This window comes from Gigantopelta aegis, chromosome 10 (genome assembly GCF_016097555.1).
Source record: "Gigantopelta aegis isolate Gae_Host chromosome 10, Gae_host_genome, whole genome shotgun sequence".
In the NCBI taxonomy this organism is placed as follows: Eukaryota; Metazoa; Mollusca; class Gastropoda; order Neomphalida; family Peltospiridae; genus Gigantopelta; species Gigantopelta aegis.
This window is the reverse complement of record NC_054708.1, coordinates 52,169,181-52,187,814: the sequence shown is the minus strand read 5'-3', so window position 1 is coordinate 52,187,814 and position 18,634 is coordinate 52,169,181. Positions and strand designations below refer to the sequence as shown.

The 18,634-nt window shown below is 36.4% G+C and overlaps 1 protein-coding gene across 1 annotated transcript in view; it reads left to right on the top strand.

The window, feature by feature from the left end:
• The first annotated feature begins 1,362 nt into the window (after positions 1 to 1,362).
• Positions 1,363 to 18,634, top strand: part of LOC121384275 (transcription termination factor 2-like) — a 44,931-nt gene continuing 27,659 nt past the window's right edge. Inside the window, exons 1-12 of the mRNA XM_041514592.1 lie at positions 1,363 to 1,455; positions 5,524 to 5,626; positions 6,719 to 6,805; positions 9,100 to 9,169; positions 9,546 to 10,403; positions 10,898 to 11,012; positions 13,470 to 13,715; positions 14,879 to 14,978; positions 15,512 to 15,651; positions 16,631 to 16,759; positions 17,490 to 17,643; positions 18,197 to 18,314. Coding sequence (XP_041370526.1) covers positions 1,428 to 1,455; positions 5,524 to 5,626; positions 6,719 to 6,805; positions 9,100 to 9,169; positions 9,546 to 10,403; positions 10,898 to 11,012; positions 13,470 to 13,715; positions 14,879 to 14,978; positions 15,512 to 15,651; positions 16,631 to 16,759; positions 17,490 to 17,643; positions 18,197 to 18,314 — 2,148 coding nt within the window. The 5' untranslated portion in view covers positions 1,363 to 1,427. The remainder of the gene's footprint in view (positions 1,456 to 5,523; positions 5,627 to 6,718; positions 6,806 to 9,099; positions 9,170 to 9,545; positions 10,404 to 10,897; positions 11,013 to 13,469; positions 13,716 to 14,878; positions 14,979 to 15,511; positions 15,652 to 16,630; positions 16,760 to 17,489; positions 17,644 to 18,196; positions 18,315 to 18,634) is intronic.

The window sequence follows — 18,634 nt, the reverse complement described above, 5'->3', positions numbered from 1 at the left end:
TAAATTATTTGGTATTCTTGGCATACTAAAATTGCTACAATGTAAAACACGTTAATTTTTTTTTACAAATTTTGAAGCGTTTTCGTTCACTTGACAACAATGTCAGTAAGACAAGTGAAACCAATTGACCGAATACTACACGGGACATGTCGAACCATGCATGCACGTGCACATTGAATTTCACGTTGTCGACGATTAACAGTGCAAAAATAATCAATAAAATTAATGAATCCTGATAATACAGCTCAAGGCTAATACTACTTATATAATTTCATTACACAATGAATTCTTTAACACAACAAATACTATATGTACAAATCGGAAGTTTCTTTTTTTGTTCAGTATATAACCTTAACCTGAAATGTATTGGTCATATCCATTGCATGGAACATGAGCGTCAGAATAGCAGCAAAGTCATGAATATTAAGAATCATGATTATAACTTTTAACAGAAGTATGATGACAAAACATCATTGACATCACTTTAGAATCCCCCACACACACACACACACACACAGTCTCTCACTCCCCAAGAGAAATCCCACACACATGCTCGTAGGGTGAATTTTGAAATAGTGTTGACTACCTCTCTATTTATTGTCATATTTGAGCCTTGTGTATTTCTATATATAAGATTAGGAATTATTTAAAGTTTGAGGTAGGAGGTTGTGCACCTATACTAGTGTAGATTTTAACATTGAACAAATGTACATGATTCTGATAACCGAAATATTTAGTTCCTAATGGCAATATCTTAGAAGGCACAAGAGTAAACTTACAAATTGTATTCAACATGCACCAACGAAAAACATATGAATTTAAACCAATTTTAGAACTACATTTTGATGCTCTCCGTCTCTCTCTCTCTCTCTCTCTCTCTCTCTCTCTCTCTCTCTCTCTCTCTCTCCCCCCCCCCCCCCCCGCTCGTTATCTCTCTGCCTCTCTCTCTCACTCTGGGCGGGATGTAGGCCAGTGGAATTTCTTCACTAAGACTATATGTCAAAATTACCAAATGTTTGACATCCAATAGCCGATAATAAATAAATCAATGTGCTCTAGTGATGTTGTTAAACAAAATTAACAAACTCATTCTGTCTTTGTGTTTCTCTCTCGGTCTGTCTTTCACTCTCCCCCACCTCTCTCTTTATTGTTAGTGTCTACATGCACCATCATGTTTGGATTTAGTGATGTTTCAAAAGTCAGTGGGGATATAGAAACGCCCCAAAAGTGAATCGTATTTAAACAGCATGTTGCACTGCTCGGGACTCCTCGGAGACTACCGGAGAATCACGGAGGTGTCCACACCAGTGCTCCCTGTTTTGATTGGCTATTAAAATAGTCATCAAAATTTGACTCTTTTCTCCCGCAATCGTGACAAAGCGAAACTCGTATGTAATACCAGTAGTCCAACAGTTGAATGTAGCAAAATGGAACACGTTTTGTGTCCCAAACATAGTAAGAACAAGTTAAACAAATTCTTCAAAAGTTCATTAATAGTGTATTCACAATGGTATGAAGTAGAAAGTCTTATCTTACCTTTTACTGTGGTATATCGTATTGTCGTAGGAATACATTTTCGTTATTTCGTCGTATCATAACCCATAGATTTATTTGAAAACCGAAAGTAGTCTTATTGGGAACCCGGAATTTAGTTGCTTTGTATATTCAGCGCAGCCAAACTTTGCATTCAACAGTATATTAAATTGGACCAAAATTTGTATAAATAAAAATAAAATTGGTCGTAACAGCTCATTTAAATACCAATCATGACCCAGTGATTGGTCAACTACTCAGTCTAGTCACTACTGGCATAGGGGTGGCGGAGATTTGCCAGGGAAGGACTTTTTAGAAAAATATCGCCTGGTCCCCACCCTCTTTCATCAATGTAAAGAGGGATGTCAGTGTTCGAGATTAATGGTATCCCGATATCCCGGGGATACCAGAATTTAAATTCGGATACCAGACTTCAATAACACAGTATCCCACCGGGATATCATAAAATGTTGTTTGGTTTTTTAATCCTGTGTTGTTATTTTTCACTGAAATAATGAAAGTCGTCATTTACTAGTGAAGTTAAGTAACAGTATTTTCAAGCACATACCCAGTCTAATGCTATGCCGTAACAATATCTCACCCAACTCATACCCAGTCTAATGCTACACTGGAGCAATAGCGGTTTAGCAATGGACTGGGAACCGCTATGTCGCTATTGTTTTTGTTGGATGTTGCCTCCCGTCAAATTTTATTTGAGATATTGATTCTCCATCTGCAGAAAATTGACACAGGTAGATTTATCATTAGTAATGTCAGAAACACTTATAGATTACTGCTAAATATTAATTTATGTCAGTATTACTCAAAAATAGATGCAGCGATTTCGATTACAGTGTAGCAATAGACTGGGAACGAGAACAGTGTCATCCAAGTTTGTTACGTTGTTATTTATGAATTTCATTTACGTTGGATACTAAATTCTCAGGCGGGATACCAGATTTTGAAATGTTGGTATCCAACTAGGATACTGCCCAAATTGTTTAATCTCGAACACTGGATGTTTTGATGGGGCTTACATATATGGAATGAATGAAGGTGGGGGTGGGGACCGGGCAGATAGTTTTCCGCTTTTCCTTTGGCACTGTCACTAACCCTAACTCTATTTATGATAAGTATTTATAATGTTCTTTATATGTGACAGTGCCAATTTTAGAAATTCCTGCCTTTGCCTGTCTCATGACTCATCTCATAGACAGTGTGGATGCCCCTACCCCCCATGTGGGCCAGTCCCCAATATAAAATCGGGCAACACCAATGGGTCATGCAGGCATCGAAATAAGTCGAGAACGGTTGTTCAGGTTACCAGGAGTTTACCACAAAAAATTTAACTCGTTTTCAAACGTAAACCAGGCAATGTATTCCTGACTCCTGCGTTTTATTTTTTTGTAAGGAATTGCATCAATGTTTGTGCACACTTGTGCAATTGCAAGCAATTTCGACAATCCGTGTTTAAGCAGCACTGACTAGATAAATTTACTTCTGGATTTCGTTTCTCGTACTGATGTTTGCACGCACTGATACAATTTCAAAACGTTCATAAATACATACACTACAATAATCATGTGGCACACATGTAAGGGCGTTAAAAATAGTAGTAACAGGAATTCAGTTCTAACTTTCATATAGTTATTTTGCTTGATGCGTGGTCGGTTCAGGATCGATCCCTGTCGGTGGACCCTTTGCAGTGTTCGAGATTTAACATTTTGGGCAGTATCCCAGGTGGATACTAACATTTCCAAATCTGGTATCCCACCTGAGAATTTAGTATCCCATTTAAATGAAATTCATAAATAACATTGTAACAAACTTGGGCGACACTGTTCTTGTTCCCAGTCTATTGCTACGCCGCAATTGAAATCGCGGAATTAATGAAATTCACTCCAGTGTAGCATTACACTGGGTACGAGTTGGGGGAGATATTCTTACGGCATAGTATTAGACTGGGTACAAGATAAAAAATACTGTTACTTTACTTCAGGAGTAAATTATGACTTTCATTGTATCAGCGAAAAATAAAAACACAGGATTAAAAAAATCTACAACATTGTATGGTATCCCAGTGGGATACTGGGTTATTGAAGTCTGGTATCCAAAATTAAATTCTGGTATCCTCGGGATATCGGGATACCGTTAATCTCGAACACTGCTTTGGGCTATTTCTCATTCCAGCCAGTGCTGCACAACTGGTGTTACAAAGGCCGTGGTATGTACTACCCTGTCTGTGGGATGGAGCATATAAAAGATCCCTTGCTGCTAATCGAAAAGAGTAGCCCATGAAGTGGCAACAGCTGGTTTTCTCTCAATATACGGGTGGTCCTCAACCATATGTCTGACGCCATAAATAAAATGTGTTGAGTGCGTCGTTAAATAAAACATTTCCTTCCTTCCTTCATATAGTTGTGGTAACCTATAGGTTACCAGGCTATATTTTGTGGTAACCTGTAAATGGGTTACCAGACACAATGCTTATTTCGATGCCTGGTCATGTTGCCCACTCCCAGCCTTACCAACTCCCCCCAGTGAGTGCTGAACTTACCCCAGTCATACTTTTGGCCTATATTGTTCAACATAATTTTAGTTTGAATACCAAGATAAGCATCACGGTTCATCTCAGTACTTCACATTTACAGGGCTCGAAATAGAAAGTAAAATGTGTTCTTGTGTTATTTAAAAAAAAAGAAATTTGACCAGTTAAGTCAAAATGTTACCTGCTTGAAATAAGACGGCACAGGTTGAGTGGAGGGTTTGGGACTGCATGTGTGTAGATAATTAGGACCTCAGAGTCTGAGGTATATTTTACTTTTAAAGCATTATAAAATAAAAATATTATGAAATCACGAGATCAGTCTCAGCTAAATAGATGATAAGATCATCGTACATACATCTGTCTCTTGAAGAATGACCTGTGATTTTTTTTTGTAATTTGTGGGGGTGGGTGGGATGGGGAGTTTGTTTGAATGTTTGTTTAACGACACCCCAGCACAAAAATACATATCGGCTATTGGGTGTCACAAATGGTAAGTAGATGACTAGCATTCATTGTGATGAGTTAATGAGTGTTGGGAATATAGTTCTTGATGAGAAATATTGTGTGAAATTCATGATTTGATAGGGACAGGACGTACCCAGTGGTAAATTAGTGCTTGCCTGATGCACGGTCAGTCTAGGACTGATAGCTGTCAGTGAGCCCATTGGGTTATTTCTCATTCCAGCCAGTGCTTCACAACTGGTGTAACAAAGGCCATTGGTGTGTGCTATCCTGTCTGTGGAATGCTGCATATAAAAGATCTCTTGTTGCTAATTGGAAAAAGTAACCCTTTGTGTGGTGGCAGTGGGTTTTCTCTCTCATTATATGAATGGTTTGATGCCATATCACTGTAATTAAAATGTGTTGAGTGTGTCATTAATTAAAATATTCCTTGGCTTGATTACACTGAGTATTATAGACGTGAGTGGTAGTAGGCAGCATGATTACTATTGATGGAAAATTTATATTTCCCTCATGCACAAGAGCCCTGAACTGTATTTTTCTTACATTTGTGAGGTTTGCATACAATAACTTGAGTCTTCTCTAGCACTCCCCTTATTGATATGTTGTAGGCGATGACTAGAGGGGACTGTGTGTAATACTTCGGCAATTGAAGTATTACAGTCCTCTCTAGCCCTCCACTACAACATATCAATAAGGGGAGAGCTAGAGGGGACTCGAGCTAGCATACAAGTCATTGATATGGTAGATTTTATGAACGTGCCAAAAAGTGAAGGGTGGGGGGGGGAGGCTACACACACACACACATATACATAAATACATGCATAAATATATAAAAAACCCATTGCTGCTGCTACAAAGTTGGGGGGTGGAGCACATGCTCCCCTCTTCCTATGCCAGTGTGCTGTACATACTCTAGTAGCATGTATGCTATATGTGCAGTTTCACAATTCTAATTTGCTTACAATACTTTTTTTCAGCTAAGCCATGTGTTCTGAAAACGGGAATCAAACCAGGTGCATCACAGGGGAAAAGTTTCTACCTCTGTGGACAGCAACCTTGTGACTATGTGAAGCAAGCAAGGTTTGTCACTGGATCAGCATTTTCATACAGTGCCTCTACTAGAGGCTCAAGGCATTTTATTTCAGGGGTAAAAATCCACCTGATTCCAAGTTTTAATGCCACCTCTCCCTTCCTATTTTGTTGTTGCTTTTTAGTTATAAAGATAAATTTATTAGCCAAATATTAAATGTTGTAGCCACTTCGTATACAGTAGGCCTACCTCTACTATAGGATTAAGAAATTTTATTTTAGGGGTAAAATCCACATGATTCCAAGTTTTATAACCCCCTCAACCTTCCTATTTTGTTGTTTGCTTTCCATCTAAGGTATTATACATGTATAGAATTCATATCAGTACCTGTGGTCTAGAAAGTTCTGGGCCCATATTTTTTAAGCAATCTTGCGAGAACGGTCCTTTTGTTCGCGTGTTGCTCGTGCAAATCTAATTTTGTGTAGCCCATTTTTTTTTTGCGCAAAATTTTGAGCACCATTTACATGGATAATAATGGGTTATGCAAAAAAGGAAATGGATTACATGGATTTATTTCTGCGTAACCGATAAATGGGTCACGCAGATTTTTAATTCTCAGAGGCATGTCTTGGCGAGCTACAAAATTGTAAAACCCTATGGCATGCTGTAGTGATGTCGCAGCCTACGATGGTTTTACGAGTTCGTTGCGCTAAGATAGCTTTCGAAAATCCCTATCCTGCGTCTTATTAAATTTGAGAAGCAAAGCAGGGCTCACCCTGTCCATTGCTAAATTGGCCAATTGCTAATTTTTAATATTTTTAATAATTTTTGGATAATTAAATTTTGTTTAAATTGCTGTATTTTCTGGCCTATTACATGCACTGGTGTATAAACTGCATCCCTTGTTCATAGACCAAGTTCCGACCTTCGTCCATAGCCTCTTTTCAATCATGTTTAAGAAAATAATCTACATATTTAAAAAATTGGCTAAAACTAAATTCTTTTTAGTGTGAGCCCTGCCAAAGATTTCTTCCCACTGTGAAAAAAATAATTTTTGAGCATTGTTAATGTGTTGCTTGCATAGATTTCATCATTTACAGTATTTCAAGCATTATGATGACAGTTTTAATTTTATTTTTCAGCGTTGAAGCCATTTTTTGCCCAAGTCATCGTGAAACGTATGTCGAGCTGCAGAGGATTGTACAATCACAATCTTCTGATGAAAAAAGGTGAATCAGTAAATTATTTTAAAAATTGTCACCATTTTAAACAAATTAAAACTTTATGAACAAATGAAACAAAAATAATAATTGATAGAAAAGATTTAGAGGCACTGATTTTCCGCAATCGCAGAATCGTGGAAACACCTCTCTGAAACGGAATTCCCTAATTTTTCACAAAACCTTATTATTTACCAACAAACATTGCATTTAATTAATTAAAATGGATTTTCAAAAGTCATTTTGAAAACAGAAATTGTTGACAGTGACATCGACCAGAACACTGATATTTCTGTGTGTTATGCTAAACGTTTAATAAGCGTAGCACATTATATATTACCAGTCATGTTTTGGTCACATGTTTATGTCGATTTAACAGTGAAAATTGAAGATTTTGAGCTAAAATTCTGCCAGTAAAAGATTATTATATATTCTTTTAGTGTTTTCCCTAGCTTGTTTTAGCATGGTGCAGCACCATGCCTCAGTAGTCTAGCACCATCTTGCCTTAATCAGTGCCATGCTGCCCTGAGATTAAACAAGCCTTTTTCAGTAATAAATTCTAAAATTGCCTTTATAAAACACCCCAAAAAGTATTATTAATTAATAAAATATGCTTTTTATATCTTTGCCATTCATTTATTAAAGCAAGCACATAAATTACATTAATGTTTATTTCAATTAATTTTTGTGTATTTTTAATGAAATACAAGTGCCCTGAAAATGGTGAAAATGCCCCAAAAGTGTTTGGTCTACCGTGCCTTGCCAAATTTCTAGAGAAATCACTATTGTTTGTTTCTTAATATTTGCTGTATTTCCAAGCTTGCGAAGGAATGTGATATTTGCATATTGTAAACACTTGCTTTGTTGAAGTAAATTTCCTGTGGCATGGGCCTAAACTTCCTAATCCACTCCCATTTTCAATGTAGGGCTAATGTAAATAAAGTAATTATTAAATATTTTTAAATCACGCCAACATTTTTAATGAGTACTTATATATGTTTTAATTATATTTATATTTTGGTTGCGCGTACAAATTAAAATAAAATCTCCTTTCCTTTTGGTGGTAATGTTCTAAATTGTCTCCTTAATTTATTCTGTCCCGGATCAGGCCCCTGGCTATCCAGGAGTGGGACCCGGGACAGACCTGCTTGAAACCTGAGTGGTATATGAGCATGTTAAAATAATTAAGCTAAGTTTTCTTGAAAATAATTAATACAAGTGAAGTAGTTTGTAGTCTGATTGGTTGTAATTATTTTCTAGATAGTTTCGCCAAAACACAAAAATTATCGAATATGGTGCCATGATGTGTTAACAAAATAGGTAATTGCAACTGGGTTTTTTTTACTTCAAATTAATAAAATGACAGTTTGTTAGTTATGAATGTTGAATCAATAAATGTGTTTTGTTGTTTAAAAGTGTTTGTATTAGTATATGAAAGAATGTGAGAATCCTGGAAATGGAAAAAGGAAAAATTGCAGAAATATTTATCTAAAGTTAGACTGAAATAAATGTTAACATTTAGGAACGATATCTGAAGTGTGTGTTGGGGAGGGGGCACAATCTCTAGTGAGTGGGTCACAGCTTCCAGTGGGGGCACAAGCCATATTTGTATCTATTTTATCTACGGGCCTGGTTAACTTGACAATGTATGTCATGTTTTAATTATTAAATTATTGTTTTTTTTAAATAAGATTGTGTTTTGTTGCTTTTTATGTTTAAATGAATTTGGCAACTAATTTTTTAATAAAAATTTGCCAGAATTGCCATAAATACACATGTATATATTGTGCTGAATTTACTGTCTGTTTCCGCCTGCCACCAACATTGGACTGCTGGTGCTCCCTTGCACTTGCCAGTGCAGGCATTCTCTCTCTACAACCCTCCCCCAACCCTTTCCTGTCCTGGACAGAGGGAACCGGCCAAGGCCGGTCCCTGTGGCCAGGATAGGTGTGTGCTACAACAGCTTGCTCTGAATGTGCACGTAAATCTCTTTGTCTTGTCTTGTCTGTCTGTTTTTGTCTTAAACACGTGTAACTATATATATACACAGGGTTCGAGATTAAATTTCTTGGCCAGTATCCCAATTGGATACTAACATTCCAAAATCTGGTATTCCACCTGAGAATTTTTTATTATATGGCATCCCAGTGGGATACTGGGTTCTTGAAGTCTGGTATCCAAAATTAAATTCTGGTATCCCTGGGATATCGGGATACCGTTAATCTCAAACACTGATATATATGCTAAGCACCTACGTTTAACAAATTCGGCCCTTTATGTTTTGTAAAACATTATTATTGCAGACATTACTTCCGCTGTTCGTCAAGAGACCCGAAAGAGAGCTGGTGTGGATATGTTCCCTTCAAACCTAGGGTAAAGTGGTTTTAGCTTACTTTATGTTCATTGTAGGAGGCTATTTATTCACAATATTTTAATCACCCTCCAAAACAACATAATGAAAATAATGGATTTTGTTCAATAATAACAGAGTAGGATATAAATGAGTACACTTAGTCATGTTTAGGGTGATTCTTCCATGACTTTCATCTCTAACATTGATTATTTTGAGCAGTGCAATCCCACTCCTAAGCATTTTACTTCTGCGTATTTCAAAAATGAAAATATATTTTAAATAACAAATATGAACTTCACTGTAATAGGCTGCCATTTATTGTAATTAGTTATTGCTATCATATGATGGACATGGATTTTTTGTTTTTATTTTTTGTCTTTTGTTCTGTGATTTTAGAACCCTGATGCTTTGAAAGACTATAACTTTCAAACAAAAGCATCTAAGACAAACATGTCACCCAGTCAGAAGAGCAAGGATATACCAAAGAGTCGTGAAGGGGAACGGCTGACCAATCAGAAAGAGAAGGAACCATCCAATCAGAAACACAAAGAGACCTCATCCAGTAAAAGTACTTTTGAAGAGATAGCTGCTAGTCAGACTTCTTCTGTGACCAGCCATGCCGTCAAGGCCTGCAATTCTTCACTGATATTAACAGAAGATAAACACTCCTCCAGGGATGCACTTGAGCTGCAAAATGGCAGCAAACGGTCACCAATTTGTCTTGATGACAGCTTGACAGACTCTCCTGAGAAAGATCCTTGTAAGAATGGACCACAGAAACAGATAGTCCCACAAGCCAAGCACCTTACAGCTGGTCAGAACGACAGCTTCTCAAGTTACCGAATCCGAGGCAATGAAGCTGAATCTTCTGATGATGACAACGATGATGCTGAGAAGGACAGGATTCCTAATGTACATGATGGAAAACATCCGGTGAGAATTGCTTCTTCTGATTCCGGTGACAGCGATGAAGAAGACTCGTTTCCCAAGATGGCCGCCAGTAAAAGCAAGGATGCAGCAGCTGGTGCTGTACACCAGGGGTCAAAGGTCAGAGAAGAAGAAAGAAGTATGTCCAGCTTGAGTGAGAGACCAGAGATGGGTGGACGTAAGGATGGATCTGCCGTGATGGTGAACGATCTGACTGGCACTGTGAATCAGCTGCAGATCTCTCGTCAAGATGGTCGACCTCGTCCGTCACTGAGCGACTTGCAGATGAAGAAAGAGAATCTTGTGTCTTGTCTTGAAGGGAGAAAGGTGACAAACCTGTCAGGTTGTGATAAAAAAAAATATGGGCAATATTTCAAATTTAATTGTACCGATGAGATTTTAAAAAAACAACATATTTATAACTGAATGAAAAGGTAGGATTTAAAAAAAACATTTTCACCGATGAATATAATGAAATATTTTAAGCACCTTACCTTATCGGAGATAATTTTCTTACCATTCAAATAAGGGTAGTAGTATTTTAAATTGTGTTTCATCAAATTCCTACACCAACTACTGGCAAAGTCTTGTAGCTTTCTGTGAAATTCTTTATTTTCATTAGCTTGAAGGATTGTGGTTTGAATAAAATATACATTTTGTTGGATACTTAAATTTATAGACTGAAAAGATAGTAACATAAATTTATATTATATGTATACATGTATTATATTATCTTACTCTCAATACTCCAACCACTTCTTTATAATCATTTCCATGACCACCTTTATAATTTCTCTGAAAATATGCGTTTTGTGTTTCAGAAAATAATCGGAACCGTTAATGTATCGGCATTGCCTGATGGAGGTGCCAAATTGCAGAAACAAATGGAGGACATCATTTCCCAAATAAAGGCAGTAGAAATTGATATTGGAAAAGGTAAAATATTTACCAGCATGTTTTATAACAGAAATATCGGATCACATATAGAGTACTAACACTGAAAATAAATAAATTTAGCAGTTGAAAACTTAAGGTCAATAAATATCTTAGCATCCAGTGTACACAAATTACTGTTAATAATTTGTCACGTTAATATTGATAATGTGTGGATCAAGAAATGCACAAAATGAAGGCTGGTTTTACATGCTAATTCTTGGGTTAGCTTTTTGATGAATTTATTTGTATATATTTTTATATGTTTCCTTTTTCCACTCAATCTGTAGTCAGTTTTGTATGATAACTGACTACTTTGTGTTCAGTTGTCTATTATTATTATTATAATTACTATCGGTTATGTGTGTGTTATAATTGTCCTTCATCTTGCTTTGACCGGCCTCGGTGGCGTCGTGGTTAGGCTATCGGTCTACAGGCTGGTAGGTACTGGGTTCGGATCCCAGTCGAGGCATGGGATTTTTAATCCAGATACCGACTCGAAACCCTGAGTGAGTGCTCCGCAAGGCTCAATGGGTAGGTGTAAACCACTTGCACCGACCAGTGATCCATAACTGGTTCATCAAAGGCCATGGTTTGTGCTGTCCTGCCTGTGGGAAGTGCAAATAAAAGATCCCTTGCTGCCTGTCGTAAAAGAGTAGCCTGTGTGGCGACAGCGGGTTTCCTCTAAAAAAACCAGAATGACCATATGTTTGACGTCAAATAGACGATAAGATAAAAAATCAATGTGCTCTAGTGGCGTCGTTAAATAAAACAAACTTTACTTATTTTTTCATCTTGCTTTATATGAATATATCTTTTAAAATTGTCGGGAAAGGTCCTAATTGGTTTAATTTGGACAAAAATCAGCTTACCCCCTCACACAGAAATGGAAACTCATAGGCCTATGTTTGCTGACCTGGTACATTAAACCTATTACAGTGTTCAAGCTAGGATTTTGATGGGGCAGGGCGCTAATTTAATTGTAGGGCATTTTTAACGCAAAAATCTTATTTTTGAGGCAAGTGCTGGATATCGAATTTTTCACATTCATAAATATCATATATGTAGGAATATCTATGCTGGTTTTAATTTACAAAACGTTTTTGGAGGGAGGGGGACAATCAATTTCTAAACCCAAATTTATTTTTCTTAAATTTGGATGTTTGATGAAACAGTACATTCATCGCCGTATGCAATATTATTGTACTAATGTACTAAATATAGACACTATTAAAAAAAAATCTCGTTCCAGACAGTGCAACACGCCTGGAATGTGCCGTGGTATGTCCTATCTTGTCTGTGAGATGGTGTATATAAACGATGAAACTAATGGAAAAAAGTAGTGGGTTTTCTCTAAGACTAAATTTCAAAATTACCAAATGTTTGACAATCAATAGCCGTTTATTAATAAATCAATATGCTTTAGTGATGTCGTTAAATAAAATCAAACTTTAACTATTAAAATGTTTTACAAAAGGTTGGATCACCTAAAAAATCATATTCTTTTTTTATTATATATAGTATTTATACCATTTAATATCATGCCCAAATGTAATTTAAAATAAATAAATGAAATAATTAAAGAAATCAAGAAATGAAAAAAAGAGAATGATTAGAAATAAATAAAAAGAAATAAAGAAATAAAAGAACAAACAAATTTAAAAATTGACATAAGGATATATTTGTAACAAGTTGTTCACTGCATTTAAAAACGGCTATTATTGCATGTCAAGGTCTAGATAGATTTCATTAAACAGCTTTTTGTAGACATGCTTTTAACAAAACACAGTTATGCCTTCATAGACCAAATAACCAGTGTTGCTAGTGTACTCTGTGCCATATTATAAAGATGCAATCAATGTGTCATTGATAAGGACTACTGACATCAGTTAAAACTATATGTATCTTGGTCTGGGTATTTGCAAAGGCAACAATTACTTTTAAAAATTTACTTATCAAAATAAATTTTGCATTTGACGTTCTGTCGAAGTTTATCATGATGGTCTACTTTCAACTAGGTGTTTGCTAGGTGGTGTGTGGTTATGTGCGTGACGGTGTGAGGATTACTTCGCATTCAAGCTTTGTAAGACTGCCTGTCCGCTCGTCTGCAGTCATATCGACTAACAATAGAAAAGAACAAAACATATCACGTTACTGCTGTCGGCTTTCACAACTGTGGCCAAACAATGTATTGTCAAACGTTTTTTAGTTGGGAATTCAGACTCGTAACAACACTGTACACGCTTTGAGAGGAAAGCAAGATTTTGTATTTTTGTTTGACAATGAATTAGGGCAGGGCGGCAATAATTAGGGGCGGTGCGTCAACAAACACGGCAGGGCGGTACAAAACGGGGGCAGGGCGCAGCGCCCTTCTATTTATTGCTAGCTAGAACACTGTATTAGTATCTTCAATTGTAATAGCTACATATGCCTACATATGTTTTTTTTGTTGACATGTAGCCAAGGCTGAAAGTCGAAATGTCCCACCATCTGAAAGACCCGTGGTGAAGGTAGAGCCACAGATTGTCCGCGTGTACCCCGAGGCTGGCGGGACGGTGCATGTACCACAGAACCAAGTGAGACCCGAGCCACAAGTCCGAGTTCTTCCCAATGGACAGACAATTGTCATCCCTGCTCAGCGGCAGACGTCCTTGTTGACTCACGCTGTGCAGATTCCACCACATGTTCTACAACAGATGTATGCAGGTAAAAAATACTAAAAGCTTTGTTTATTTTACGTAAAACAAAATACTGAGTTTACTTCTTTACACATAAAAACTACTGAGGTTACTTCATTTTACATAATAAATACTGAGAGTTTACTTCATTTTACATTACAAAAATACTGAAAGTTTTGTTCCATTTACAATTAAAAAATACTAAAAGTTTTGTTCCATTTACAATTAAAAAATACTAAAAGCTTTGTTCAATTTACATTAAAAGATATTGAAAGATTTGTTAATTTTACATAATACTGAAAGCTGTTTTCCATTTTACATAAAAATTAATAAAAGCTTTGTTCATTTTGTTAAAAAAAAATACTGAAAGCTTTGTTCATTTTATATACAAAAAACTAAAAGGTTTGTTCTTTTTACATAAAAAACCTTAAGTGCACAACTCATAAGGTTTCTGCACAGTCTTGTCTATTAATAACCACTAGTCACATTAACCTGTGTCATGAACAGGTGAGCCAGATAGTTGAGGTGTATGTTGAAAATGGAGTGCTTGAGACAGGCTACAGGCTGGTAGGTACAGGGTTTGCAGCCCGGTACCGGCTCCAACCCAGAGCGAGTTCTTAAGGGCTCAATGGGTAGGTGTAAGGCCACTACACCCTCTTCTCTCTCACTAACCACTAACAAACTAACAACTAACCCACTGTCCTGGACAGACAGCCCAGATAGCTGAGGTGTGTGCCCAGGACAGCGTGCTTGAGCCTTAATTGGATATAAGCACGAAAATCAGTTGAAATGAAAATTCACCAGCCCTCAGTCCCAGCTAAAGAATGTTTGGTCTGGGCTACTGAAAACTATCATCTGTATTATTATAATACATAGGGCACTAGCCAATGCTTCTGTGAGAGCTAGTGACTTTTTCAACAATTTGTTGAACACTGCTTGAACCCGTAATATAAGTAATATTTTCAGTATTAACTATGTACTCTTGAGAGAGCCCATGATATCTGGAGGTTTTGGTTATCTTGAAGTACCAATGTCTTGAGTTTGTTGGTTTGGTACCTACAGTATCGACATAACAAAGTTCGAATGCTGCTGATTACATGTATATTTTGAGAAAGCAGAATGTATTCTTATTTGTTTTTCTTTGTAATGTGTTTCCCATATCCATGCATTATTCTTCTCTGTATTTGACAGCCAATCCACAGGCCATGCATCTTTACGGAGGTCGAATGACGGCTGCACGTCTCAGGGATGTCGGTTCAATCACCAAAGAAGCCATTGAGAAGCTGCATAAGTATGTAGCAACCCCTACAAGAAAATGTTTACGGCAAAAAATTGCTCGTGAAAAAAAAGAATATTGTGCAAAATATGTGTTGTGGAGAATTAAAAACTCCATGGCAATCTCCAAGGCATTTCCCATTGCCATAGGCAATTAAAGGGGCTGTGTAGATACCTTTTTAGATTATTTAAATGTAACAACTTGACAATGATTAACATTACAGGTGCATTAATATTGCTATTTGATATCGGGCCTCTGTAAAATTTAAAGTTTGCATAAGTCATTAAACATAAGCCATTTCATTTTGCATAATCCATTACAACTATCTAGATGATGTCCTAAATTTAATGTGCAAACAAAACAATCGACCTGTGAAAAAAAGCAGTCTGTTTTTTAGACCTAGCAGATGCAGTGGAAATTCACATGCTAAAACACCCCAAAAATCGCCAAACATAATTTTATGTTTTAGTTTTATGATATATACAATTCTATAATATATACTACAATATGCTATGTACGTGTGATCTAACACTAGTATTATTTTACAGACAGCTAGAATCCCGTCCTGACGAATCAATGGAGCTAGAAGACCCGCATGGTCTGACAGTACCATTAATGACTCACCAGAGGCAGGCCTTAGCATGGCTAACGTGGAGGGAAAGGCAGCAACCAGCCGGTGGAATTCTAGGTACACTGTATTATTAAAATAGTTATGCCTAATTGTGGGAGAAGGAAGGAATGAAATGTTTTATTTAACAACACACTCGTATTGAGAGAGAAAACCCGCTGTCGCCACTTCATGGGCTACTCTTTTCAATTACAGCAAGGGATCTTTTATATACACCATCCCACAGATAGGATAACACCACAGCCTTTGAAATATGGTTAAGGACCACACAGATTTTGAGAGGAAACCCGCTGTCGCCACTACATGGGCTACTCTTTCCGATTAGCAGCAAGGGATCTTTTATTTGTGCTTCCCACAGGCAGGATAGCACAAACCATGGCCTTTGTTGAACCAGTTATGGATCACTGGTCGGTGCAAGTGGTTTACCCATTGAGCCTTGTGGAGAACTCACTCAGGGTTTGGAGTTGGTATCTGGATTAAAAATCCCATGCCTCGACTGGGATCCGAACCCAGTACCTACCAGCCTGTTGACCGATGGCCCAACCACAACGCCACCGAGGCTGGTAAAATTTATGGAGTACATATCAAATTGATGGTTGTAATATTTTTAAAAAAATCTTGGTTGGGGTGGGTGTAGGGGGTGGGTCTTTTGGGAATGTAGCTCAGTGGTAGAGTGTTACTATGAGGTGCCATGTCTAGTGATTTGCACTTAGATGTCAATTGCAATGGTATGCACTGTGCTGGGACCCTATTCCATGAGGCGATCCTAGTGCTAAGAACACCTTACATGCATACAGTAGTTATACACTTAACGTGATCTTAGAGCTAAGATTGCTTCATGGAACGGGGCCCAGTTTGGGTAGTAGTAGTACCTAACCACACAGTCGTGCTTTAAAATGTGGTGAGATGTTGTTAAACCAATATTATTTTAAAACAAAATGCTACAGCGAAGCTATTTTTAATTTAAAAATATAATAAATTTAAAAAACAGTTAAAAGACAAACAGGCCTGTTTGTAAAATGTTTGCTTGCTATTTCAGCTGATGACATGGGTTTAGGGAAGACGCTGACAATGATTGCCTTGGTTTTGAAATCGAAAGAAGCGAAAAAGTTGGGGACAGACGAACAGAAAGATGCCTGGATGAACCGAAGCAAAGAGCTGAAGAAAAGTATTACACCTACAATTTATAGTTTTGCAGTTTCATGTATATTATAATAGATTGAAGGCTTTAATTAATTGATTCTTATCGCAATAATTAACTTTCCATTACATTCATTACAACATAACATCATCCCATTGGTCCAGACATAGCATTTTATATGGGCGAGTTGTCTCATTGAGCATTATTGTTTATGGATTAAAAATAATTAAAAATAAAGTATGAAATTTTAGTGTTATTATTAGAAAGTATGATTCAAATTTAATTACATTAACAGTTTTAATTGGATAGTATGGGCGCATTAACCAGGTCATCACCTTGGAGCAGCCATTTGTATGTTTTAAATTGATAATACACGTATGTGTGTTATTAGTATGTGTTATCATAAATAATGATTGATATTCTCACCAACAGGTGTGTAAAAAATCAATGTGCTCTAGCGGTGTTGTAAAATAAAACATTTATATGCAGTCTGTTGTTTTTATGACACTAACAATGCAATGTATTGTTATTCTACAAATAAAAAACCTTTCCCATATGCATGCACACAGGTTACAAAATATTAACCTGTGTTTAAACTGCCAAATGAACATTTTATGTATCTGGATATTTGTTCCAACCAAAAGTATTTGGAATATATGAATAGTAAAAACAGTGCATGTATTATTTCGGTAATCTGAAGATTAACATTATTATTTTTAAAAATTAAATTGACTCATTAATGATGTTGTTTTTACAGTGGACAAGTCTATTGTTGATTCGCATGCAACTCTTGTGATATGCCCAGCATCTTTAGTCTATCAGTGGCAGAAAGAAATAGAGAAACGATGTCGCAAAAAACTGCTTAAAGTTGAACTGTATCATGGTCCTAACAGAGAGAAAAATATTTTGAAGTAGGTTTTCCTTTAGATTTATACCACCAGATGTAGTTTTCTAGGAGGGAGAGAGAGCTATTTATAAAAACGAGAGAGAGAAAGAGAGGGAGATGTGAAGGGGAGATAAACTACTAGCACTAGTTATTATTAGAAAGGAAATCTTTTATTTAACGACACACTCATCACATTTTATTTACAGTTAAATTTATTATAACCTGACTATTATGCTTTTAATAATGTGTTGATGGGTCATTTAAAGAAAAGTTAAATCTATTTTTAAAATGAAGGGAAAAAACCCTAATAAATTATGAATAGTAAAAACTATGAGATGTGTTATATTTTATGAAGAAAAAAAGGATAAAATTATGAATGGTGAAAACAAAATTAGTAATGCTGTTTTTTTTATAACTCAGTCAGTTGAATTACAGAAGACAGTATTTACTGATTTTTCAACACATTATGTCTCTTTCCCATTTAACTAAAACTTGTTATATTATATTAATATTAATGGTTCTCACTACATTATATTTCACATGTATGCAGGTTAATGGTTTCCTCTCGTGTATTTCAGATTAGCAAGCAACGACATTGTACTAACGACCTACAGCATTGTTAGCAGGGAGGCTGGAGTCACGAAAACAGACAGTTCGGAAAAGCCAGTCGAGGATGATCCTGAGCAGGAGACAGATGTGAGGAAATACATAAATATTCTCATTTATACATGGTTTCTTAATTCTTTATTGCATTGCAAAAATATGTTTTTAAAATGCTAAAACCAGATGGGTTTTCTTTTTTTGGTGTAATTAATGAGTTACTTCCCCTTAATTGTCCCACCATTTTTGTGAACTTCATCTTATGTAGAAATTGCATAACACTGTTTACCTGGAACCTAATTCACAAAGCTCTCTTAGGCTCTGCTACACAACAAAGCATCGTCTTTGCAAGTCTTTTAGCATTGCACTGTGAGATAGCAAAGTTGCGACCTATAAATAATGACAATAAATTCATA